At 38.5% G+C, this 25,826-nt stretch overlaps 3 protein-coding genes across 4 annotated transcripts; 2 read left to right on the top strand and 1 right to left on the bottom strand.

The window, feature by feature from the left end:
- The first annotated feature begins 2,799 nt into the window (after window positions 1-2,799).
- On the top strand, window positions 2,800-6,914 carry LOC103723596 (rust resistance kinase Lr10-like). Of its 2 annotated transcripts, XM_039130130.1 has the most exons (4): window positions 3,393-3,436; window positions 3,531-3,797; window positions 4,921-4,946; window positions 5,059-6,914. In XM_039130130.1, exons 2-4 carry the CDS (start codon window positions 3,532-3,534, stop codon window positions 6,219-6,221), a joined length of 1,455 nt encoding a protein of 484 aa, XP_038986058.1. In that variant the 5' UTR covers window positions 3,393-3,436; window position 3,531; the 3' UTR covers window positions 6,222-6,914. The 2 variants fall into 2 exon arrangements, with proteins under 2 accessions (XP_008812775.3, XP_038986058.1); XM_008814553.4 differs by having other exon boundaries at window positions 2,800-3,797.
- A 4,342-nt stretch (window positions 6,915-11,256) lies between these two features.
- LOC103723594 lies at window positions 11,257-12,125 on the bottom strand. Its single transcript, XM_008814550.3, has one exon. The coding sequence runs from the start codon at window positions 12,027-12,029 to the stop codon at window positions 11,541-11,543; it is 489 nt and encodes a 162-aa protein (XP_008812772.2). The 5' UTR covers window positions 12,030-12,125; the 3' UTR covers window positions 11,257-11,540.
- Window positions 12,126-15,076: 2,951 nt separating this feature from the next.
- On the top strand, window positions 15,077-16,132 carry LOC103723588. Its single transcript, XM_008814543.4, has one exon. The coding sequence runs from the start codon at window positions 15,340-15,342 to the stop codon at window positions 15,931-15,933; it is 594 nt and encodes a 197-aa protein (XP_008812765.2). The 5' UTR covers window positions 15,077-15,339; the 3' UTR covers window positions 15,934-16,132.
- The last annotated feature ends 9,694 nt before the right edge of the window (window positions 16,133-25,826 follow it).

Below are 25,826 nucleotides of genomic sequence, written 5' to 3' on the forward strand. Positions count from 1 at the left end.
ACGTACGTACATACATACATACATAATATATATATATATATATATATATAAATTGGAAGCAGGAATGAAGAAGGGGGCACAGTCAGACTTTCGTCTCAGACTGCCTTAGACAATGAAACTATTCAGATATCCTCGCATATTCAGAATCTTGCCCCTCAGCTCGCTACTAAAAGGGGGCATCATCTCCAAAGGATCTCGCAATATATATATATATATATATATATATATATATATATATATATATATATAAAAGATGAATTTGAGATAGGGTAATGTATTGGCCATCAGTCTATGTAAAATAATATATGTGATATATCTGATATCTAATAAAGTTACGTGTGGATTTTATCCTTTTCAAATTGATCATAAAATGGTTCAAGTATGATCAGGGATTTTTTATCAAATCTTGACTTGGACATAATCTGGCCCATTATTGCCTGTTATATGCATGGAAGAACATGAGCAGAAATGATTAAAAAGGCCTTGGTGTTGATGCAGCTAAAAAGGAACAAGACCTGTTCCACTTAGCTCCATCACAACATCCAGCACCGAGGAATATTAGAAGGCTATGCTCTTTGATGACGAGCTTCAAATACACCCATGTACATCGAGAAGCCAACCAGGTGCTGACATGCCAAATACAACCAGTATTAACCAGGAGAAGCCCAATTGGACCGATGGCTTTCCCAGTTTCCCTCTCATCTTTGTCGACTTGCTCTGTGGATGCTTGGGGAGACTCCTTTCCCTCGTCCCTCGTGCCTTTCTTGTATCGAAAAAAAAAGTATTGCATTTATGGATATTTCAATATAATATAGCATAATGTATTTATGGATATTTAAATTTAATATAGTAGGGTCATTAGCGGCTTGCACTGTTAAATCACGATCAGAGACATGCATTAAAAATTAATAAAATATTAAAATCTATTTAAATATTTCTACAGAATTGGATTAAAAATTTTATAAAAATCAAACATGTTGGTGTAAAACTTGTTCAAATCTACCTTTGATCCTATATTTTGGGTTTCATGGAGGTTTTTCTTTTTTCCTACAGTATTTAAGTTGGGTGGTATTTGCTTGATATAGGGTCATACTTAAACCAATCCATAAATTTTACAGGATTTTCAGTCCAATCTTTTAGAAAGTCGGATGGGGAGGCGAACGAGAGGTTGATGGTGAGGGGTCTTCTTCTTGGATCCGAAGGGTTCCAAGTGGTGAAGCCGGCGGTGGGGATGGTGGTAACGAGCGGTGGCAACGGCGGTTCGGCCCTTTCATCTTTGTCTCATCGGTGACAGTGGTAATTAATCCTTATCCCTTCTGCACTTCATTTGTTCGGGAATTCCCATCTCTGTTCGGCTTGATGGTTTAATTTGTTCTCGTGTTTTTCCTATTGATTTTTTTAAAAAACTATTGTTTGGTATGCTTACGCTCATCCATAAATGTTTCCTTTCAGCTGGCTCGGAGTTTCCATAGCATTAGTGCTTAGGATCATATGTGCATGGATTCCATGTTCAAAAAGGCCCCCATTTTTGCTGTTAGGATAATTGGAAGCACTTATCTTTTTTCCCAGGCATTTTACAGAGCTTGATAATGTTTTCAAGTCATAATGTATGAGGTGGAACTTAAGTATCGTTGTGAAATCAGGGTGTATTATTTACCACATAAAAAATTGATATCATAGTGAAAATGCCTCTTGCTTTTAATTGTTGGTTTACTAATTTTTCCATATTTTTAGTTAATTCTTGTCCCCATTATACAAAGCATCGAGAATGTTATTATTCTTGAACGCTTTGTTTTTTTCCTCTCTTGTGCAATAAAAAATGATAATGGCTCTGACTTTGAGCAGGGAATTTTGATGTTCTCTTACGAAGTTTAAAACAAAATGTTCTCTTAATTTTTTTTTTTTTTTGAGGTAATATTCTCTTAAGTTATTAGACATTTCTTGTAAAGCGTATTTCTCATAAAACTCAATTTTCAGGCTATATGACATCTTAGTATTTCCAAAACAGTTTAGTTAAAGAAAGCAACCAAACAAAATGTAGTGTCTTTGTATGTGAAACTTGTAAAATAAGAACCTGTATATAGTTATACATTATGAGGGAACCTGTGAGTAATCTTTTAAACATTATTTCCCTGAAGAGATGCGTAGAAGTCATAAAGACCAACCGCCATTTCAAGATTTACAATGATAAGATCAATCTCATCACAAGTCCAGTGTCCTCTTGTTCTAAAATAGGAACATTTTATCAAATACCGAATGGCTGATCATGGTTTCACTTGTTCAGCATTGTAAATGTTCCTTCAAGGTATGCGACTTCTAGGAGGCTAGGTGAAACCTCTGTAGCAATTATCAAGAAGAAAGAGAAAAGAGCTAGTTCTCATATACAACTCTCAATTGTTTTGATGTAAATGGCACTGTTTGTGGAGAAAGAATCCAAAGTCAGGCAGCCAGTGTACAAGTTCGATGCCTCGGTGGACAAGACCTATTGAACCAGTTGTCAATGATGTTATTTAGGCGACCTAAGATAACCTTCCTGTCCCATGCATCATGGAATTGGTTGTGTAAAGAGTTGATGCAAATTTGCTCAGCAAGGAGAATCACCACTTTTAAAAAACTTAAGTTCATGATATGCCTCTCGTTGTATTTGTTAAACCTATTTTGCAGGTTCTTATTTTCCTTTTCCTTTTTATTACATTTTGCTGCAGCTGTTTCACATTTCCAATCTCTGTAATCTAGTGCACCTTTTCTCATCTAAGTTTTGGAAATTTAGTTATCATGCTATTTTTATTTGAAATACAATAGGAAAAACATGTGGGCTGCCAATTCTGGACTTTTCTCCACTAATACTGGTCAAGAATGAACCACTAATCTTTTACCAGTCAAAGCAGTCTGGTATTCCTTGCATTTTAATTTTTGAGGCAAGGGGGAAGATGGGCTCGACCGGCATCTTTGTTACATTTAATACAAAGGCCAATGAGAGAGGGGAGAGAGCCATAGAGCCGCCTATCGAACAATAATAGCATGGAGTTCCTCAGCTATTTCCTCTCCATCCTTATCATCTTCCATCATCTCCTCATCCCTTCCGAATCCCAGAATGACTCGTATTACTATGATGCCTGTGCCCCCTACCCCTGTGGCAACGTTACTGTGGCCTTTCCCTTCTTCTTCTCTGAGACCTTCTGTGGCCTCCCCGGCTTGGAGATCACATGCATCTCCTCTACCCCCACCCTCACGCTCTCCGGAGTCCCTTACCAGGTGAATAAAATCTTCCTCTTGGATTGCTTGATCACAGTCTCTAACACCAAACTCGCTCAGAACCTCCAGTCCAACAGCTGCGATGGCCTTCAGAACTACTTCCTCCCAGAAGTCAAATTTTCTCCCCTTCAACTCCCATCGTGGGTCATGAACCTTAACTTCTCCTTCTGCAGCCATCATGGTGAACTTCCTTTAAATTTCACAGAGGTTGCTGTGAATTATAGTGGGGGCTGTGCTGGGAATGAAAGTCTCTATGTATTTCGTCCATCTAACAGCATGTACAGTGGGGATTCTGCGCTTCCAGCATCCTGTGTACATGCTGCACTCCCAGTGGAGCCGCTAGAACTTGGGAGGAATTTCACACACAGGGATGAGGTTTTGGCTGTGTTAAATGAAGGGTTCCCGCTGCAGTGGGACAACTTCACAGATTGCTGGGAATGCGTGAGGGAGGGTGGCCGGTGTGGGTACAACAAGAGCACTGGAAATATAACGTGCTTTTGCAAGTATGGATGCAGTCAAGGAGGATACCTGGGCGCTGGCAGGTAAAAGGCTTCTCTTTTTGTTAATTTGTTTGTATTCTTGTGTGTTTTATGGGCTCGTTGATTAACAGAAATATAATCAATGAGATGCTTGGATGTCTCATCATAGCGTACAAAGTGTTATAGGAGCATTTACTAAATATTTGTGAACCAGAGCTTGGCATTAGTCATTTAGTAGAAGGTGAAATCTCCACTATTTGATTTTCGATGGCAACCAGTTTTGGTGAGGAGGTGGAGGAACAGAAAAACTGGCAGAACCAGGAAGGTTTTGATGCTTATAAATGAAAGATTTTCACAAAGAGTGGGACAAGTCACCTTTTAGATGATTCTGGTTTTTTGTTTTCTTCTAAGTTGCCAGATAAATAGTGTTCTTTATTTTTTCTCTTAGTTCTTCCATTTCCTCTGTTAATTTCTCCTGCTGGGAGATATCACATGATATATACAATAGCCAGCCTTACATATGGCCTCTTCACTGCTAGTGAAAGAAAGTTCCTTATTAGCTTCCTTTTTTCATTTTTTTTTTGAATGAAAGATAGGAAATCCATCAGTAATTATGTCCTAGTATAGCTTTATAGCCTCGTATCTGAACAACTAGAGCACCATTATTGCTTTTACATTTTATAACACTATATTAGCGTGTCAAATTCAGTTTTTGCCAACCAAATATGTACCCAACGGGTTGGAGAAATTTGAGCTTACATAATTGACCAAAGAGAAATGGTGCAACTAAACAGAACAGTGTTAAGCCGTGCAAACCAAGCTTAACTTTAGACTGTAGTATGCTTCCACCTATCCAAGTATGCATTTTAAATTCTTTTTAGTTTGCAGAGAGGAAGCAATTTATGTTGCCTAGGGAGTATGCGATGGTTACCTTGCAATGATTACTAACTGAAGTAATAATTCTGCTGACAGTGGTATAATTTGATCTGCAGTTTTTTTGGTTTCATAATGCTTGTTTAGAGTTCTCTGAAATCTATAAACGGCTTTTCAAATGATATTTTAAGTTTTACAAAACATTATCCTATCTGTCAATATATAATGATTACTTGATGAGTTTTAAATTATATTTACTTATGTTCTACATGAAAGCAATAATGCTCATTGTATAAATATATTGTCTCTGCAGGTCCAAAGCATGGAAGATCATTCTAGGTAATTGTCTTGGGGACTACTTTTGTATGTTTAGATTCTGTCTGTCCTCCATGGATTCTCCTTCTTGCTATGATTCTTATTCTTCACTGCAATCCCTTTGCTTTGAGTGCAGCGGTGGTGGTCCCTACTACATTCGTTTTACTAGCAGGACTAGTAGCATTTATCAAGTTCAGATCAAGTGCCTTGTCCATCTTTAACAACCTCTCTATTAGAAGCATAAGCCGAAGTGGCAATGCTGATGTTGAAGAGTTCATGAAGAGCTACCGGTCAATGCTGCCCACAGATTTTTCCTACATTGCTGTGAGGAAAATTACACATGGCTTCAAAGAAAAGTTAGGTGAAGGTGGCTATGGAAACGTATACAAAGGGCAATTACCAAATGGTCAACTAGTTGCAGCTAAACTTCTCGAGAAGTCTAAGAATAATGGTCGTGATTTTGTTAATGAAGTTGCTACCATCGGTAGGATTCACCATGTCAACATCATACGGCTTTTGGGATTTTGCTGCGATAGCCCGCATCGAGCTCTAATCTATGAGTTCATGCCAAAAGGATCACTTGGAGATTTAATATCAAAGGAAGAGATAATACATACCATCGGAGTTCCACGACTGCTAAAAGTTGCTATAGGGATTGCTCGGGGTATTGAGTATCTTCACCAAGGATGTGAGAGAAGAATCTTGCACCTAGATATCAAACCTCAAAATGTTTTGCTTGACAATAATTTCCATCCCAAGATCTCAGACTTCGGATTAGCAAAGTCCTACTCACATAAAGACAGCACTGTGACTTTGACAGGTGCTCGGGGGACTGTTGGCTATATAGCTCCTGAAGTGTTCATGAGAAACCTTGGAGGTGTTTCACACAAGTCTGATGTATATAGCTACGGGATGGTACTATTGGAGATGGTAATGGGAAAGAAGAATGAGAGACCGGAGACAGATCACTCTAGCAAAGAGTACTTTCCCGACTGGATATATGATCAATTGAACCAGTGGCCAGACTTGGAGGGGGAAGATGTGGTAATAGAAGAAGATACTAGTATTTCGAAAAAGATGGTCTTGGTAGGCTTATGGTGCATACAAACAAATCCTGTCAATCGTCCTTCGATGAGTACAGTACTGGAAATGCTTTCTGGGGAGGTAGAACGCATTGAAATGCCTCCAAAACCTCTCTTATTTTCTCCACCAAGGCAACAATTGGAGTGTAATATATCTTATACAGATAGTGGCAGAGAAGGTTCTCTTCATACTCTTGAGACTCTCCAATCTGTGTAAGATGAACCAAGAAAGAGGCTACTCATGAAGAGCAGATAAGGGTGTCCTCTTGTACCAGAGTATCATCGGTTACTTATCAATTATGCGAAGGAAAGATCAATCATAAAGATCATGGAAACACTTTTAAATAGGGAATTCCTCTGGAGAGGCTTTGTGATGATGGGTAGGACAAGAGGCTCCCAGAGAGAGCGAACAAAGCAATGTAGCTGCCTACATGAATGACGAGTGATTACTGGGTTAGGTGACATGGAGCCTGTTTACCACCAAATTTGCGTCTTTGCGGGTAAGCGCAAAAGTTTGTCATCATGCAAAAGCAAACTTGCCAGGGCTACCATTCATTCAATTTGTTAGGTAGTGAGATGGCATACCAGGCTTGAGCTCTAGACCTCGCAAAATACTCTCTGTATCCCTTGCCATTTCCTCTTTCACAAAGTACTCACGATAACGATATGTGAGTAATAGGGGATTACTTTCTGAATGTGATCAAGAAACAGTTCTAGTGTGTGGCTTAGAACCACTGCAGTGGCAGTCCCTTGCCGGGTTGTTTGACGTCTCTGCTGGTTTATGTGGAGAAATTTTTGGCTGGACCAGGTCCACTGCTGAGTGCAGGCCAATTCAGCCGGAGGAGACACGGACTGAAGCTCTGTTTCCCTTCTTTTTTTTATATATATGTTTCGTCGTGTTGCTTTTTGATTGGACTAATCCACGACCTTTTGGTTGGACAAATCCACTAACTTACGGTGGGCCATGTCCGAGCATTAATTTCTCGTGACGTGATATGAAGAGCCACCGAGACGGCGAGACCTTGGTGGAGACTTTAGTGTAGAAATTATGTTCTGCATCATGTGGCTCTCATTCCTGTTGGTAGCCTGAACTCTCGTGGTCTTGAAAAATTATTTGGTAGACTAGAGACTTAAAATAAGATAAAATTACTTTTTGTGTGTGTGTGTGTGTGTGTGTGTGTGTGTGAGTGTGATGGCAAAATGACCTATCTCATGTCGCGTGCAATATTTTAATTAAACACCTTCTTGAGTAACGAGGTCTAGTTTGGTCTACCCAGTCCGACGGTGTGCCATTCGCACTAGTTTTCAACAGAGCCGTTCAACCGGCCCGGTAGGCTATATATTGATGACCTTGATTCTTTATTTTGAGCAGTTTGCCGTCTCCTCTCGGCACCCTTCCTTTGAGAATTTATTTGGTTCGCGGGAAAAAAATGGAGAAAAGTCTAGTCAATGAAAAAAACGAACCAAATCCGCATTTACCAAAAAAAAAAAATAGAATTCCATTTTTGATCATGACACTAACTTCCCTGGTAGGATGAATATCTTAACTACTCCACCTCATGACCAACTTGGATTTTGTCTTGATATTGCTCTGGCAATATTAAGCTACATGTCTGCAAGCATGATAGGCACTTGAGAATATAATTTGGTTCTTAAGGTCAATGAAATACATGCTATAAGTAATTTCTCTGGAGTTTAAGTGCTAAGTTGTCTTGTTTTGATCGTGTAACACATTTGTTGAGCAGAGATATGGAATTGTAGAACTATAATAAATAGAATTCCATTTTTGTTCTTAACAAAAAACCTATCACATCCATATGAGTTGGCCTTTTGTACGAAGGTGCGATCCATCAAATTACGAGGAATTTTCATGACTGGCTCTCAACTTGACAGCAGTTACTTTAATTGGTTCTGAATTCATGGCCAAGTCAACTTGGGAAGGAAAGAAGCCTACTGCAAAGAATCGAAAAACGTTTTGATTCCGTGTATCTTTTTTCTGTAGAAACTATTGTGGTTATAAATTTCAAGAATTTTGAGTTACATTGGCATGTTGGTTTTAAATAAGCGTTACATAGGGGCCACATCAGAAAGGGTTTTAATGCAGCTTACCTGCCTGTGAAAATGAGTAACCTTTTCTTGGAATGGTAGTGTTAATTAAGGCATCATAAGCTGATGTGGCTGAAAGGTTTTACCTTACCTTGACACATTTCTGAAATTGTAGTTGGAGTTCATCTGTGGGCCAAATCAACCAACTTGTTCCTTACACCACCTTGAATTAGGTCGGTTAATCTGTTGGCACCATCTCTCTCTCTCTCTCTCTCTCTCACACACACACACACACACATGCATGCACGCATGCCCGTGCGCGTGCACACACACGTGCACGCATGCACTCACACACATACACATGCACGTGGGCACACGCATGTGCACCGTCTCTGGCCAAATGAGAATGGTGATCGACAATCCTTTTGGTGTAAGCTAGGACCTCTGGATTAAGTTTGAACATAGCATTCCATCATCAAACTTGACATTTATTAGTCCTGCCAGTGGAGGAATAATTGGCAAAAATAATTCCATATTTTTTTCTTATATTTAACTTGGCAGCTGTTTGAAGTGAAGGCCCAATGAAGTTTTTAGTCACGCGTGCTTTTTAATAGTCTGGTTGCATTCCCCTCTCTCTTCATGCACGCACATGAACACACGCATGCATGCGCACTATGGCCAAAAGAATGGTGATCCACATCCCAGTTCGTGTAAACTAGGAACTCTGGATTAGGTTTGAACATAGTCTTCCATCTTTGAACTTGACATTTATTGGCCCTGCTAGTGGAGGAGTAATTGGCAAAAATAATTCCATATTTTTTTCTTATATAATCAGGCAGCTGTTTGAAGTGAGGATCAGGTGAAGTTTTTAGGCACACGTGGGCTTTTTAATATTTTTCTTGCATTCCTTTTTTGTTTCCTTTTATGATCTGCTATTTTTCTCCCATTCCTTTGTTTTCTGAATGACGTAAAACTTGGTAAAAAGAATATGTAGGAAAGAAAAGAATATATGAACATAATTTAGTTTTCTGTGACTCCATAAGCCATTCCAAGAAAATTCATAAACTCTTGTTGTTGCTTGGCAACAAGGTAACATTGTTGATTTGTATCATTATCATACTCTAATAGCATTCTCCTTTTTGTCAATAATTCATTTAATCGGCGAGCAGATTAAGCATATAGAGGAAAATTTAAATTACTCCATATCTTTGCTTTAAATAATATGGTCGATGCTGGAAAGGTTGCTTTGCTTTTCTGAGGATGTCCTACTTTAGCCCCCATTTTCTTGAATTTCTAAATAATGTTACGTTTGTTAAGCAGGATATGAAGAAAAAACAAAGATTATGACAATTGTACATTCTGTAAGAGATTGCATATGGAATTTGAGAAACTTTTTTTGCATGGTAGAAGTGGAAAATTGGTTAACTTATATCTTGTCATTGATTTTGTAACTGTATGATTCTTTAAAATGTGGATCGATAGTTCATCAGCGGCTCTCCCTGAATCTTTCTTTTGAGCTACTTTGCATTCTTCACTGAGATCAGAACATTGATTAATATTCTTTAAACAAAGTCAATAATTGTAAGGTTCTTTTGGCATATATATTGGTTCTCTTCAGCAAGATGCAAAAACAGGCATTTCTGCTGCATGTATGGCCAGTGACAATGATAAGCCTAGTCTAATATCTATCTATTCTTGAAGCTTCTTTTTCAAATCATTTGCTCTTTTGGGAGTCAAAATGGCACACAGGTATGAAAAATCCTCCTTATCTTTGCTAAAGTGGTGTACTACAACATTGGCTCCCCTTCCTTCCCTCTGCTGCTATTGTTAGTTCTATATTAATTTTATCCGGTGTGTGAAAGCAAACTATTTTTCTTATTTAGGCATTTGAAATTGATTTCTCAACTGATATGCTCTCTTCAGACACAGGATATTGTTTTCATACAATTAACGATCTGTTTAGATTGATTCATCTTGCTTATTGAGAACCAAGAACTATAGTTTATCTTGGCTGCTTCAATTAATTGAAAGCTTTTCCTTTATTGCTGACAAGTCTGAAATGCATATTAAGTTGTGAGCTCATGTTTTCATACCAACATATAACTTGTCATGTAATCATGTCTTTCAAAATTCAAAGCAGGTAGGACATGCATTTAAATGTCTATGAGAATGGCGGGTTATGCAGTAAATATTTTAATGGTAAAAGAATTTATAGGGGTGTTTCCATGGCTTGCATGTCTTATAGGATTTATAGGATTTGTAAGGGTGCTTCCATTATATTTGATAGATATTTAAAAATGAAAGAAGAATGCATTTTGAGTAATTTTCCATGGCTTACTTCTTGTTATTAACTGAAAAGCCTTTTGTGGCTTCTTGTCTAGATTGTTTTACATATTCTATAGATCGATGACATCAACTTCTGCAATTATATTGTAGACCTATTTAGGACAATTTGGTAGTGCTGAAGTGTATACATACCCTTGCTCTTGCCTAATCTATTGTCTATGAACTAGCCTTTTATGTCCTAGAACGTAATTGTAACAACCCAAAACTTCACCCAAAATGATTAGTCGGAAGGTATTATTTGAGTTCCTTGATTCTTTATAAGCATCCAAAATTTATCCAGCAAATAATCTTTATAAGCATCCAAGATTTATCCAGCAAATAATCGATGTGGGACTAACGCACGCCTGCACGAGTTCTCACATACTCCTTCCGTTCAAGCCGTAACGTTCTCGTCAGACTAAGGGTTCAAATCTAACCACAAACACCATGATCGACCCATAGTCAGCTCCAACAAATTCGTGTTGCAGTGTCTCCTAATCCACATAGGTTATGGGTCGGGTCCGCTCTGATATCATTTGTAACAACCTAAGACCTCATCCAAAATGGTTACCTGGAAGGTATTATTTGAGTTCCATGATCCTGTAAAAATAGCCAAGATGTATCCAGCAAATAACCGATGTAGGACTAAACACACATTTGCATGGATTCTCAAACCACTGAAATAATCTACATGGCCAGAAACCCTCTAACCCCTTCAAATAATCTACAAAATGGAGGGAGCTCTTGAGCTGTTGAATTAAAACTGAACCTGGAAGGCGGGGAAAAAAAGAAGAATATCGGAAGCTCTGTTTTTCCCGCCCATGAGCTCAAGATAAAGGAAAATAGAAACTGCCCAGAGAATGTAGGATTGTTCTCATGAGTTCATGGACAAATAACATATTGGAGGTCTTGGTGAAAAATAAGACATGCATAACACTGTCTACTCACAATCTACTTACAATATTTCACAATCTAATCATCACTCGCAACGAAGAGACAAAAACAAGACAAAACAATTTAAAACAACTCAAACAACAGAAGTTTGGAACTTCTCTGCAGCCAACCATACTAAAAACCACCTGCAGAGAAAAGGAGAAGAACCAAAATGTAACGAAAAGAAAAAGGGGAAACAATCCAAAACGGCCAAAACTCTTAAGAACTCCTATCAAGCATCTCCATATACTGCGTTATAGACTCCTGCCTCCTGAATTCTCATCTCCTGGTAGAACCTCTCTATGAACTTCTCTGCTTTCTGATCGACAGATGATGAATCATCCTCTTCCCCTGACTCTAAAAGCTCAGACGGCTCCTGTTCAGCTCCATCAACAAATGCTGCCGGTATCTCCCATTCATCTCCAATGCCGCCTCCAGCAATGGACTCGGTGCCATTCCCACCACAGAGAAGAGATAAGAAGAAGCAGCTCTTCTTCTTCAAGGGACTGCGAGGGTGGCGAAGGAGAGGAGTGCTGGAAGGGGAGAACTCGTATTCTCCAATGAAGGCGTAGTTGTAGTGCTTGAGGAGCTTGAATCTTGTAGACCTTTTGAAGACGAGGAGCTTTCGGCTGATGGGTTTCTTCATCTTGGCCATGGGAGAGATGGAGAGGGCTACGAGGTCCCATGCCCTCCCAAGGATGGGATTCCCTTTTCTGGCCATTGCTTGCTCTTGCCTCTATCTCCTTTCCTCTTCTCTGAGGGAAGAGGAAGGCCTCAAAGCTATATAGACACAGGGGCCTCTTTGAATGGGGCATTGGGAGGGTTTGGATGGGGTTTTAAGGGAGAGGGTGGGGGGAGCACACGGGTGTTTTGCCAGTGGGGTAGAGCTGGAAAGCGAAGCCGAGGTCGGTGGGTTTGTTTTAACCGGGAGTTTTGAATTTTAAAGCGGGTAGCCGTTACTTCAGCTAGTGGGGTTGGGGTGGGGAGCGAGGACGGAGGAGCCTCTGAACAGGCAACCTGGCCTCAGAAATTTGCGGAGCTGCCACTTGGCACTGTACAACTGTACAGGCAGTCAAATGAAGGATCCGGGGTGTATCTTTCGGGCCGGAAAAAAAATTGGATGGCCGCTTTGAAAGCTATGCAGGCGGATAAATGGCGGACATATTCATGCGACGGAAGATGAATTCTTCTTTAGCACGAAAGATGCAATACGAAATAATGTTGTAGATTGGATAGCCTCATATATGGCCAATCACTTCAAAAATATTTTTTAGGTTGGAAAGAATGAGTTGTCTAGTGCGCTCCGAGATGTATTATATTTTGATCTTTTTTGAATACATCCGTACTAGAGGTGCATAAAACATCTGTCTCAGCGAAAGAAAAAAAAATTTACGCTCTACGCTCTTTTTATAATTATTTTAAATATTTTAAAATAGCATAAAAATCTCACCTAATAGGGTTGCACCTATGAAGTTAGCACTGAATCGGTCGGAAAAGTTGGAAGACAGTCAAGAATTTTTTTTCATTTTACAATATTTCTTGGTTACCATATAATTATGTTTTTTCTATTCGCTGATTTTTATTTAACACCATAGCAACATTCCGCAGAATATACCCTTTCAAAATTCTTCTATGGATATTGCAATTTTTGTCAATTATGAACCATATTGCGAAACAGAATTAAGAAGAAGGTATATGTTGATTCAGCAAAGTCTTTGAAGTTCATGCCCTGCAATTAAAATTTATAGTTGCATGACCATTTCGCCTTCTATTTTTCTCTTTTAGGTAATTTAACCAAGAATCATTTTTCCAATTTCATACTAGACATTTGACACGATTTTTAACAAATATATTAGGTTCCATTAGACCATGATCTACATGCCAGTATAACAACCATTATAATAATATAACAACTTTTATATTAATTCTTAATGTGCCTCATTATGTAATATATATATATGCAGCAGGTATCTAGATGATCAATATAATGAAATCAATGACTATCTTTTGATATCTTGCTATATAAGAAATAAACTATTATGTAACTCTATCAATGCAAAGGTATTAGTGCAGATACAAATTGTAATATTAGAACAAATGATTTTACTGACGGTCTCATTTTACTCTTGTCATTTCTTATTCATGCTAAAGTCTAGTATGTTATTCAAACAAAATTCTACGCGAATAATGATAATGGTCAAAAACCATAATTGAATCTCAGATATGATATGAAAATAGGATAATAGTGTAATCGAGATCTTCCAAGACCGAGTTGATGTCCATGGAGAAGCAGATCATATTATCTCTTCTTGCATTTCTGATTTTAATCTATAGATTACCTTCTTTTTTTAGTAAAATAATTTATGGATGTTTGCTGTAATAATTGAATTAAATGTTCTAGAATCAATTTTTATTCTAAAAGAGATTGTACATTGTTTTTAAAAAAATAATATATAATGCTATGGTCATTATAACAATTCTTTCTGTAAATAATATTTTTGAGATAAATAATAATTATTATAATTGAGAAAGCAGAAACTTCGCGATGCATGTTTTGCACCAATGCGTCATGCTGCCCATCTCGAAAATAGACGATTATGCTAATCTCCATTTGCTGTGTTTAGCGCGAAAAAAAAGAAGATATGTTTGGCATGTAACATGGTTTTTTTTTTTTTTTTTTTGAAGATAGATAATGTGATGGCTATACAATCATGTACAGCCCTGCTATGCAAACAACAATTTTGATAGAGATCTATCAGTGAGGTTATTTAAACCTACCTGTTAACTTATCTAAATCTAGTAAGTCAGTTTTTTAGTTATAATATTTATTTGATTTTTCAACTAATCTTCGAATCCTCCCTAGCACCGATTCAGAAAGGATTTAGGTGGCAACATCTTACTACGGTATTCTGTAATAACGGCTGTTGTGGGTTGCAAATTGGAATCAGATACCTCCTATATATTTCACGTTATTAGTGCAGAAAGGAGAAGGCATGGGATCAAATGTCTCATCCCTGGAAGTGGTTTGGGTGTTTTACCTATCGGACCATTTGATTATTCCTGTGCAAACCAGGCTCGTGAACATGCATTCACATACGTGAAAAATGTAATCCGATTTGCACACGAGCATGGATTTCAACACCTGCATTTTCATGAATCTTGATGTGCATTTTCATGATGCAATAGATGTTGAACCCAACTCCTTTTCCGTTATCCATGCTTGCCATCCATCGTTGTGGCCTATAGGACTGCAGTAAGTTTCAATCTATGGTTGCAATTGGTAGAGGGGATAAGTTTTGAAAAAAAATTCTTTTAGACTGTAGCAGGGGAAGGATACTCTTAATTTTTTTCTTCTAATGTTTGGTTGGAGGGATAAGTGGAGAGAATGAATGAAAGCGTTGATTTTCACGATGATTGGAATTTGCCCTCTCACATTTTGATGGATTCAGAAAATAGATATATGGACAAAATACTCGTTAGAGGAGATAAGATTCTTCCATTCCATGAGAAAAACATTATTTGATCAAAATGGTAGGAATAGAATTATTCCTTCTTTTTTTTTTTTGTGGCTAAAATGGAGGTATCATACAAAATGTGTATAAATACAACCAAAAAAATCAGAAAGCAGTACATTCCGCAGCGCACGAGGCAGCTCCGTCTTGCCCACCCACATGAGATCTCTTAAATAGTTGGTGACAAATGACGCCACCTAATCGGCCACCCCATTGGCCTCCCAAATTTTAATCTTCTCTATCGTAGGCAGTCCAAGTTGCTTTGCCCGTAAACGCACGTGTCGTGCCTAGGCATCAGAGAGAAAATCCAACAATATAAAATCTAGCCGTTGGAAGCAAGGAATCCGGCAGCAAAAACAAAGAAGGAAATGTTGCGCGTGGAAAGTCGGCCGGATCCAACACACCTTGTTCTTTGGAGCCTTTCGGTTCAAAGCAGCACGACCTTTTGTTAAATTCGACCGTTGGAGGGCCGGCCACCATATTATACCCAAGAAGTTGGGGATCAGGACGAAGAACTCCATGGCACAGATCAAAGGACGGCGTCCGAGCTCAAACCATCACCCCGAAGCAGTCATGCCGGAAGTCGGAACTCCAAACCTCCTCCAGCCCAAAGATTTCTCTCTGCCCCCCATGCGGCGAGGGCCCATGTACTCAGTCTATGCCGAGCTCAGAGAGTGGAAACTAAGGAGGAAGAAAGCAGAGGTTAATTCTACGATCGCTACTCCTACTAGGAGAACTGTAGCCTCAACGGTTTCTCGCTCTGTTCCCAATTTCTCGGCGGGTTTTAGGAAGGAGAATAGGAAGCCGGCTTCTCCCCTGCCACCGACCGGCCCGCGGCTGGATGCGTTGATGACTCCCCCTCGGCCGATGGTTCCGAAGGCTGAACTGAGGAGATTGGGGAGCACGTCGGCAAGAAGGGCCGATGAGAAGAGAGGTGGTGGTGGGGTGATTGAGATGAGGAAGAGTTACTCATGCCTCAAGGAATTGAAGGAGTACGGGGTGGTTGCCTCGTCGGCCATGGACGAGGAAGCAAGAGGAGGGCGAATTGCGAAGAAAGGGATCGTCAAGAAGACTGTCTCCGGCTTCCAGCGACAAACAACATGGATGGGTTGATGATGATGCTTCATTATTTGATTCAGAGGATTTGTTCCTTTGATGATTAAGTTGTCTCATAGATGAAATTTTTGATGTTTGTTCTATATAATTTTATTTAGCATTTGATGCTGACAGTATATTGCTTTGGAAAACTTGTCTACGAGATAGTATAAAAATTGTAGGTAGCTTGGGTGAGTGTTCATCGTGTTTTCCATCATCCCAGCCCCGCGGTTTAAGCTTTTCTTCTTCTCGCCTGTTTCTCTGATCTTGTGCGCCTCTAAACATGTTTGCAAGTAGGTTTCTGCCTCTCTTTTGCTGGATCCATGTCAAAATGGATAACCACCATGCAGCAAATGCTCGATACATGAGCTTAAAATTGAGGGTGTTAAAATATAGAAAGAAGTGCACCATGATTTTTCTTTTCATTTTTTAAAAAAAATAAGAACACCATAGAATTTTCTTAAACTCATACTATGGCACAATTTTGTTAAATGAGAGAACAATTATGATCAGTTAAAGCCAAGTCGAGCATTTATTAAATTTGAGAAGGTGTTTAGATCTTGGTAAAATTATCAACTTTGCATTAACTGCTACTGCTGCTGCCGCTGGCGCTGCTATTATTAAGCTGTCGGACTCAACATAAGAACAACCCATTAGCTTCACCAACCTACGAAACCCAAGTGTGATTTGGGAGCAACCCCAAAGATGTTTACTGTCAATAGAGATCCCATCTAATAGCATTTATCTGCTTTATAGCTAAATCTGGCATCCAAAATATGAAAAAAGGAATAACCTTCACAAATAATAAAGACTGTATAAGAATAAGCCTACTGATATAGGATAAAAGCTAACCATTCCGCCCAGTTTGAAGCTTGCCCATGTTTCTAATCATAGATAGTCTGCATTTTCTGGTCGATACTTAGGTAGGTGATGTCTTAAACATATCAAAGGGAGCGTCTAAAGTTTATAGTTCAGAACGCAGAATTTGTGTAAACAAAGTGCGCTTTTCATATAACTGACTATTAAATCAGTGATTGCTTCGTAAAAGTATAGCAACAACTTCAACCATCCCTTGTAATTTTTCAGCCACACAAACAATAGCATGTCCTTAGCAGAGTGTTAATTAATGAACCCTTCTGCCATGGTTTTGTCTCCTAAGGCCTATAAAAATTCATCCTTTCTTTTTTGTTGACAAACCTATGTAGAATGTCTGGGGCAAGGATGAAAGGGTGAGATATGGAGGCTCTGTTTGAACTCCATCAACATATCTATCCTAGTCTACCGTCCATCAAAATAGCTGCATTTGTTTCACAAGTAATTTCCCTAATCCATAAAGTCTGTCTGCTAGTAAATCTCCTGGCTCCAAGCATGTCCAATAGGACTTGCCAATCCAACGTGTTCGTACGCATGTTCAAAATTTATCTTCAACTTGTTACCTTTTTATTCTCTTGCAATCATCATATAGCCTTTTAGAATAGGCAAAAAAAAAAAACAAAAAACGAAAAAAAATCTTGGACGGAAACGGGCTTGTACCGGTGCAAAGGAAGGAATCATCTTCCTTCGCTCAAATTAATCAACTGGTGGATCATGCAATAATGGCTTCGAGATTTGCGCAGATGGTTGAATACAAAGTTCGGAATGCTTAGAGATCTATGGGGACTACGATCAGATGAGTGATGTTGCAAAAAAAGATCAATCATTCTTTTGTGTGAAAGATACAATCCGAACCTCTAGGATATACCTGTACATAATGAAAGCCCAAGATCCGTTTATATTAGAGAAAGAAATGAGGAACATACAATAACCAAAGTAAAAGATTATGCTTTATCACGTCATCAAGACATAAATGAAAGATGCCTCTTCACAAAGATCTTGATGGAATCGCAGCCATCGATCAGGTATTCTTTCCTCACGCGTGATCTCCAGCGACCGCGTTCCTCGTGCTACTCCGGTGCCGGAAACTCCGGAGCCATTCCATATCAGATATCTCTCGCTCGGTGAGGTCTCTCTTTCTCGCTTGCATCTAGCTTGTTCTTTTAAGATGAGTAATTTAGTAGACAGAATGGTAGATGCATCGTCTTTACCATGATTCTATTCTCTTTCTGTAGAATGGTTTCAAATGTTTTAATAACCCACCAGGCTATAATGGTAGAAATATTCAGGTAGTTTTTAATGTTGCGTGTTTGTTGAAATGCCTGAAAGAGGACTCATCTTTCTCTTTGGTGCAGCATAGTACTCGTAATGACCAAGAAACTGGGCGATAATTAATTTCCAACTAGTAGTTTGTCTGGATTTATGAATTGTAGCGATGAGATTCCTCTAGTGACTGCTTATGTTATCTTTCGACACCATAACCTGGACTTCATTTTCCAGGCAAAAAATTAAATATTCAGAAGATTATCCTGGCAGCATATATGGCAGAAATGATGAAGGAGTTTCAATTAATTTTGATCTCTTGATATGAAGTACACTGCTTGGAATTTTAGAGATGAAGTTGAATGGCGGAATTGTTTCGATAGTGTTTGATGTTACTATGACGGTATGCATGCTTAAGTCTCCACACGGGAGTTTCGTTATGTGAAGGTATGACCTTCATTGATGGGGCATGTTTATATATACATGCACATTCCAATCTATCCATAGATTTTGGGCTAAGAACTTGGGCATCAGATTACCACATGAACCAATAAAATGTGATCTGAATGCTTATTTACAAAATATCTGTAAAAAAATGTGGTATGTTTTATTTTTATTGTTAATTATACAAACCTGAGAGCTAAGATCAAAATGGAAGAGAGTTGCTTGTAGTTGAATAATTTAAGAGCTAAGAAAAAGCACGAAAACATAGATATTCATATCAGAGCTTATCATGGCATGAATGATTAAGAGGCAGATTTTTGAAGCTGACTGCAGCAAAAATGACCCATTGAAACTATAGCAAACAGGCAATCAAAACTTGTCTCTTTGTTTAATTGCAGTTGTTTCTACAAGTATAGGGTCTTGCTTTTCAGTCTGAGGAGTCAACTAATCAACGCAATTATCTGTATATCTTTCAATTTCAATTTTAATAAAAACAAGATCTCAGTCATATACTATGAAAGAATGCTTCCGGAAATATGATTGCTTGGATCCAAAATACAAATAAGACATAAATAATGTTATTGCAACTAAAGCCACCTGGTGCCATTAAGGAACTTGAAGATACATTAGTTGGCATTTTAGTCAAAGACTGTCATCATATATACATAAAAAACAGATGGATGTTGCAATATATGACATCATGCATGTTATTTATACAGCTATGGTGTTGTTATGATCCTCAAGATGATCATTACATCATTGTTATGAGAGCATAGAGTAGACATATTGAGAATGTACGGGCAAGGATACGATGGAGCTGGCAATACATGTGACTGCTTAATGACCTTAAAGTATAATTTTGATGGAAATGAATCTGTATGCTCCATCCACTAATTTGTGCATTAACTTCAGTTTTCTGTTCAAAAAGGGAACAAATTGAAGATTAGATAGACAAGATAATGGAGATGCATAGCATCCGATCACTGCCTTACACAAATGAAATGTATACCAGGAAGGTATTCTCTAGAAGAATGAGGCTGATATGAAGGATGCTGAATCTATGGCTTGTAAAACTTATGGAGGATCATGCGGCAAGACACTCTTACTATTTAATCAGACAATAGAAACATGCATTCATATAACAATTGCTTTGTTAACTACTCGTCAAGAGGAAGACACAAATCAAGAAGCACAATATCATCTTTTAAAATGATGTAGTAGTAATGTGAACCATGCGTCTCTTTTCGGTTTGAATTTAATTTCATTGGAGGGCTAGCGGTACTATAATTTATCTGGAAAGGTGATAAAAGTTAAACTTTGGTGGTCTTTATTTCTAAATTGAAGAGGTAGTTGCATCTTGTCAAGCCATTTATGAGGGTACATATTTTACTGAATCATGCAGAAAGCTCAGCGAACTTCAGGGGTATGTCTACTTATAGACTAATTTTAAGTGATAGGTAGGAAGGCTTAAATAAAATCTCATTATCTATGATGGGTTTTCATGTTCTTCTTTCCCAAACAGCTGACTTTTTGCGACTATATTTTCTCCTTCATTTCTTCTGTGTGCGCATATATATAGTCCTTTAACTTTCTATGTTTCAGATGAGGTTATCAGATATCAGATACGAGTCTCTGAGAACTCTTTCAAAATGTAAACCAACTTCCACTAATTTCAACTTAAAACAAGACAGCTATTTACACTGAAACTCTAATCAGTTATTTTTGGACATAGATAAGAACTTCTTTCAGATAAAGTTTCGTTTCTAGATTTGCTATGTGACAATTTAGTATCTCCAATTATCCCAAATCTTGAAAGAAAACCTAAATCCTCTAAATATCTAAAATTGGTATTACTGTCTTGGGTTCACATCAAAGTTCGAAGTATCACTTGTCGGCAGTGAGCTAACCTGGTATTGGCATAGTATGTCTGTTCCATGCGAGCATCTGGAACAAACTGTTACAGCAACATACAAAGTAGTTGCATGCAACTTATCATGCCAGTGTCATGTGCTTGTAAGGCACCGGCACGGTGCATAATGTTATGTGCCATTTTCTGTGCTGTCCAGTACTTAAATCCTTGGTTTAAATTGGATTACTAGGATGAAGTTTATTTGAAACTGACATTCCTCCATGAAGTTCTTTATATGCATTTCATTTAAGAGCCAGTGTTCTCTTTCTAAGTATTTTGCTGTTGCTGCCACTTATTTGGAACATTTGGATTGAGCATGATGCATCTGTATTCCTTAAGAAGAAAAGGACCAATTCTCAATTTCTACTGGTTATTGATTCCCATCTTTGTGCTTGGCCAGGTGCTTTCCCCTCCACAGTTAAAAGAAAGAGGTGTGCTACCAGGCCTTTGAGAAGAGGTTTCATGTTCAAATCCTGTAGGGGAAACATTCCAGGCCCATCCAGGACTTCTGTTTAGAATGCAGCTTCATCTGTGTGGTTGTATTGTTATTATAATCTGCGGCTTTCCTCCATATGCCTTGTTACTGCTTGAGAATGTTTTGTTTTTTGTGGGTTATCCTTGTATATTTTGACAGATCTCTATTTTTTTTTTTTGCTTTCTGAGCTGAGCCCTCTGTCGGCTGCTTTGCCCGTCGCCCATTTCATATTCTTAATGAAATGAGCGGTGACCAGACAATCATTTTGCTTTAATAAAAAAAGCCTGATTCTCTGGAGTATTTCAGCATTTGATCAGATCATATCTTTTATATTCACCATTTTTTCTCCTATCTATCATATAAAAGTCACATTATGTATCTCAGTTCCACCATCATAGTCACTGAAATCTTACTCTCCCTTTTCTTATTCAAGCTAGCGGAGACATCCATAGCTACTAGCTTATTTCGCAGAAACAGGCTTTCTTCTGCTGTAATCTAATTCTACTTAGCACCGTTATGCGCAATTTCCTCCTTGAATTATCTATTCACATTTGATAGATTATAATCCCCTGCAAAGCATGTATTCTAGCAGCGTATAACTCTCTAAACCAATACATCACTTATCTACTCCTATTCTAAAATATTTTTTCCCGCATGACCATTTCAATCCTCAGCTGGAAAAATGTTTTCCCCTTCTTCAAGGCTCAATTTCTTAATGCATTCATCTTATCGTAAAATGAGTGCTCGCTAATTCTTTCCTTCAATTCCTCATTGCTGATCTGGTAAACTTGTAATTGTCACGCCCCTGCCTCCGCGAAGCACGTGAGGCACCCAGTGCCCACGTGGGGGCCACATGAGGGGGGAAATATGGGGCTCCCCTGCCAAATATTGTCCGGTTCCGAGGCTTCACGCAAGCATCCTTTACTTTTTCCTGATTTTGTTTTCCATCCAAAACGCGTCTGCAGGATTTGGAAACACCTGCCTCATATGCCCAGGCTCTAGAACGAGTCTTTCCGATGTGGAACTATTGGGCCTCACACCTTTGGGCAGGATATTATAGTAACTTCGTAGGTATATCTACCAATATACTTTCCTTCTATCTAGTTGAATGCCTCTCTACCTAGGTAACTTTGTAGCTGCAGCTGGCCTCAATAGACTTTGCTCTCTGCACCCTGTAGCTAGATATCTTTTCTATCCATAAGCCATTGCTCTCGCCTGCTCTGGAACTAAACTTTCTTGTAAGACTGTCATTATGAATCTCCTGGAAGCTGTATGGTAGCATCTTAGAAATCCATCTTTATGTACCTTCATTGCGAGCCCTGGGTTGTCCAGACTACCCAAATCATAAGCCCACAAATTTTTGTTGTTTCTGAAAAATTTTCAGCATTTGCACAGCATAGGGAATGCGAAGGCTGGAAAGATTCTTTCATTTATATTGTCAATATTATGATACAAGTATCTTATCACCTATAATATTTTTATTATTAATGAGATCTTATATCAGCTTATATTATTTTTCATATATGAAGCTTGTACACGAGTATATATAACTCCTGAGATATACCGAATGTGAAGAAACTGAGCAATAAAATCACTTTTCTGTCTCTTTTTCTTTTTCTTTTATTTTTTTCTTCTTTTCCAAATATTTCAATAGATATTATGATACAAGTACCCCATCATCATAAGATAAGCAAGAGAATAGACAGCTTTCGCTTTCATTTAATCAAATTACAAGGTATTCAATGTAAGTTATTCTAAGATTATCCTGCATCTATGGAAAAACTATCCCTTATGAACCTCAAACATTTTCCTTTTGCATTAGAATCTGAGAATGATATCTGTGAGTATGCTGGGCGAAGTTCCACTGCCATATAAATGTGATCGTACCCTCACCAAGCAGAAACCAAACCTATCTGCTCTGCTTCCTCCTTTTCATAAACAACAAGCTGATCAGACAACAAGGTCAGCTTTTGGCCGAACCCTCTTATGGGCGGGTTGTTAGCCGCATTGGATTCTGCAATGCTTGGACTGTTCAGTTGAAGACGAGCAGTGCAGCATGGTCAGATGTGCTTACCAAGCAGTTCCCAGTCTGATGTGGCATGAGGTGATTGGTACAGTTCACAGTGGGCTGGCCATTCATGGGTGGCCAGGTGCCATGGGGGGGGATTGAGAACTAGTTTGTAACTGGGATGGGACACAGCTTTTTCCTTACAAGATGGCATGGCTATCTTATTCAGCAATATTGGAGTACTTGGTCATGTCGTCTCTTTTGTTCTCTACCTAATTTAGGGACACGGCTTTCCTATTTCGGTGTTGCAAGGGGAATCCCAAGATGTGTACGGCGCTAAGGAGGCCAAAGAATTCCTGAAGCAAGGACAGGCAGATGTGGCCTTTGATTGAAGCTGATGGCAAGTCTTTTCCTGTGGCTGTTTCAACAGCCAGAAAAGTGGCCGCTATCTTATCATTCGGTGCATTAGGTGTGGTACGAGGGCCTTGGCCTATGTAGGGAGTTCCCTGCATAAATGCTGAGCTGATTTGGAGGAATTGTCTTGGTTGTTTAGTCAGCAGAACAGTTTACTTTCACAGAGACAATCTCTGTCTCACTAAACATTCACCTGCAATTACGTACGGACTGATGCTCATTCAACTTGCTGATGGTTCTTGGAAATCTATTTTAATTATTTGAATGGATTGAAACTGTTTCCGGTCTTCAGTTCCGCTGATCATATCTTTACTTGATTCTTTTCTTTTAAGGTTAATTTGTTGAATGTTGTTTTGTATATTAGGTCTCATTTGCAATAGTACCAAAACTCTCCACGTTCCGAACGATTTGGATTTAATTTTTTTAAAGAAAATAGAGCCAGTGGAAGCAGGACCGTTGCCGGTGGAGCAAAATCTAGTTGATGCAAAGAGTTTGGATGGACAGGTTAAATTAGAAAGCAATCCTTCTATTCTTACATAGGATTAGGGTCTGCATTTTTCTGCAAATAAATAGCTATAGATAGATTTTGTAAAGACCATAGCAGTCACTTGATCCATAATTGCTGCACTAGCTGAGTTGAATGTCCAAACTATAAATGGTATCAGAGCAATTCTGGTTTATGACCCATGTAGATTACAAAATACTATAGCACGGTTTATTGATACTGACCACAGACCGATCATGATGCTTGTGATTAGATTTGAATGGTTTTGGATCCTTAACTTGGCAAGAACGTCGGGGCTTAAACTGAGAGAATATGTGAGGATCCTGCAAGCGTGTGTTTAGTTTCATATCGATTATTCATCAAAGAGATTTTGGATACTTATATAAGACTAAGAAACTCAAATAATACTTTTCAGGTAGTTTTCTTAAGTAAAGTCTTATATTTTTTTTTATCTTTTTTTTTTTACTCATTTTGAGTGGTCATCTCTAGAGCTGGCTGATGAATGATTAAAGAAATAATATTTCGAACAAAAAGTCACCCAAAGTGACTGGAACCTTAAACTTTATCCCTAACCACAACATTAAAGCAGCGTCATTGGATCTAAGAGCCCATAAAGCCGAAGAAGACTTTGTGCTTGATACTACTCATAACAACTAAGGATACTTGTACCATCCATCAAAAAATGCGACCCTTGTCAAAGGCTTTTTTTCACTATGTTTTCATGAGCTCATGAAATATATTTGTATTTAAATCCACCTCATTGCAGCTCGTTGATTTATTATTTAATCACAAATGGTTTCAAAAGTCCAAACGTTTGTTTATGCAAATGCTCTTGGCAATAAATACACTCACGTCACCACATGAACTTGCTCACCTTCCTCCTAAGGCCACCCTCCATAATATAGGCATCTAATCATGCTTTTAGTAGCTCTTTAAGAATCCCCTAACATATATATATATATATATATATATATATATATATATATATATATGTGCATCCATCAGTCTAACACTTGTAGTAGGTGCCCTATGCGATGCCATAAGCGTTTGTGGCGGCCTAAAGTGTCACCATCCTAGCCCTAACTTAATTCATTGCAAGCTAACTTAATTCACAGGCTAGCTAATGGTGTTTTAAATTCGCATGATAGAGTAACGATATGCTTGCGACACCCTTAAACATTCTAAACTGCAGCTAGGTTTAGTTCCTCTGTCGTTGCTCAATTAAATATGCCTACAGAATCACCTCACATGACTTTAAGTGAAATCCACCCAATCTCCAGTGATTCTTTTATTGGAGTAGGTAATGTCACTTGGAATCAAAAGGCCTGCTTCGAACATCTTGGACATATTGCTTGGGGTTGTTAATATGCTTTCAGCTTATTCTAAAAGGAGATACCAGCTCAATTATTGACGCTCGTTGATTACTCTAATATTTATGGGATCTTCAAAAGCAATTTGTCACAAAAGAAAGAGGGAGGGCTGCCAAGTTCAAAGGTGATAATATTTGAATAAGAAATGGGGTGACATCATCTCGTGCAAGAAATATTTTTAACGTCTCATCGAGCAAAATATTTTCCTTCCGGAGCACAACTTGGTGGACCTCACTTGCGATTCGGGTAATCTTAATTGCTGCCAACCATATTCTCTCTACAAACAACAAAACAGGGCATAATTCAGGTCTCTACGTTCGAGAATTTTATATTGAAAGGCAGGGACCATTGCGACAAGAAAAAGCTGTTGACCCGCTGGACGCCCAAATGAGGATGTTCTTTTGTTGGATACTCACAAGCTAAAGAGATAGATGAGGATGACACAATGACTCTAAGTTGCTCTTAAACTATAATGTTGGAAGGGAAAAATGTTTAAGAAATGTAAGGAGGAAGCCTGGTGGGTCGGCCATCTAAAATACGAGCTGGAAAGAATCATCTTTGGAATGGGCTCTGTGTGGAGATGGCAAAGAATTGCTCTGGCTTTTTCACTACCTTTTGCGCTTTGCAAATCTCCGAGCTCAACGGATGGG

Source organism: Phoenix dactylifera, chromosome 9 (genome assembly GCF_009389715.1).
Source record: "Phoenix dactylifera cultivar Barhee BC4 chromosome 9, palm_55x_up_171113_PBpolish2nd_filt_p, whole genome shotgun sequence".
NCBI lineage: Eukaryota > Viridiplantae > Streptophyta > Magnoliopsida > Arecales > Arecaceae > Phoenix > Phoenix dactylifera.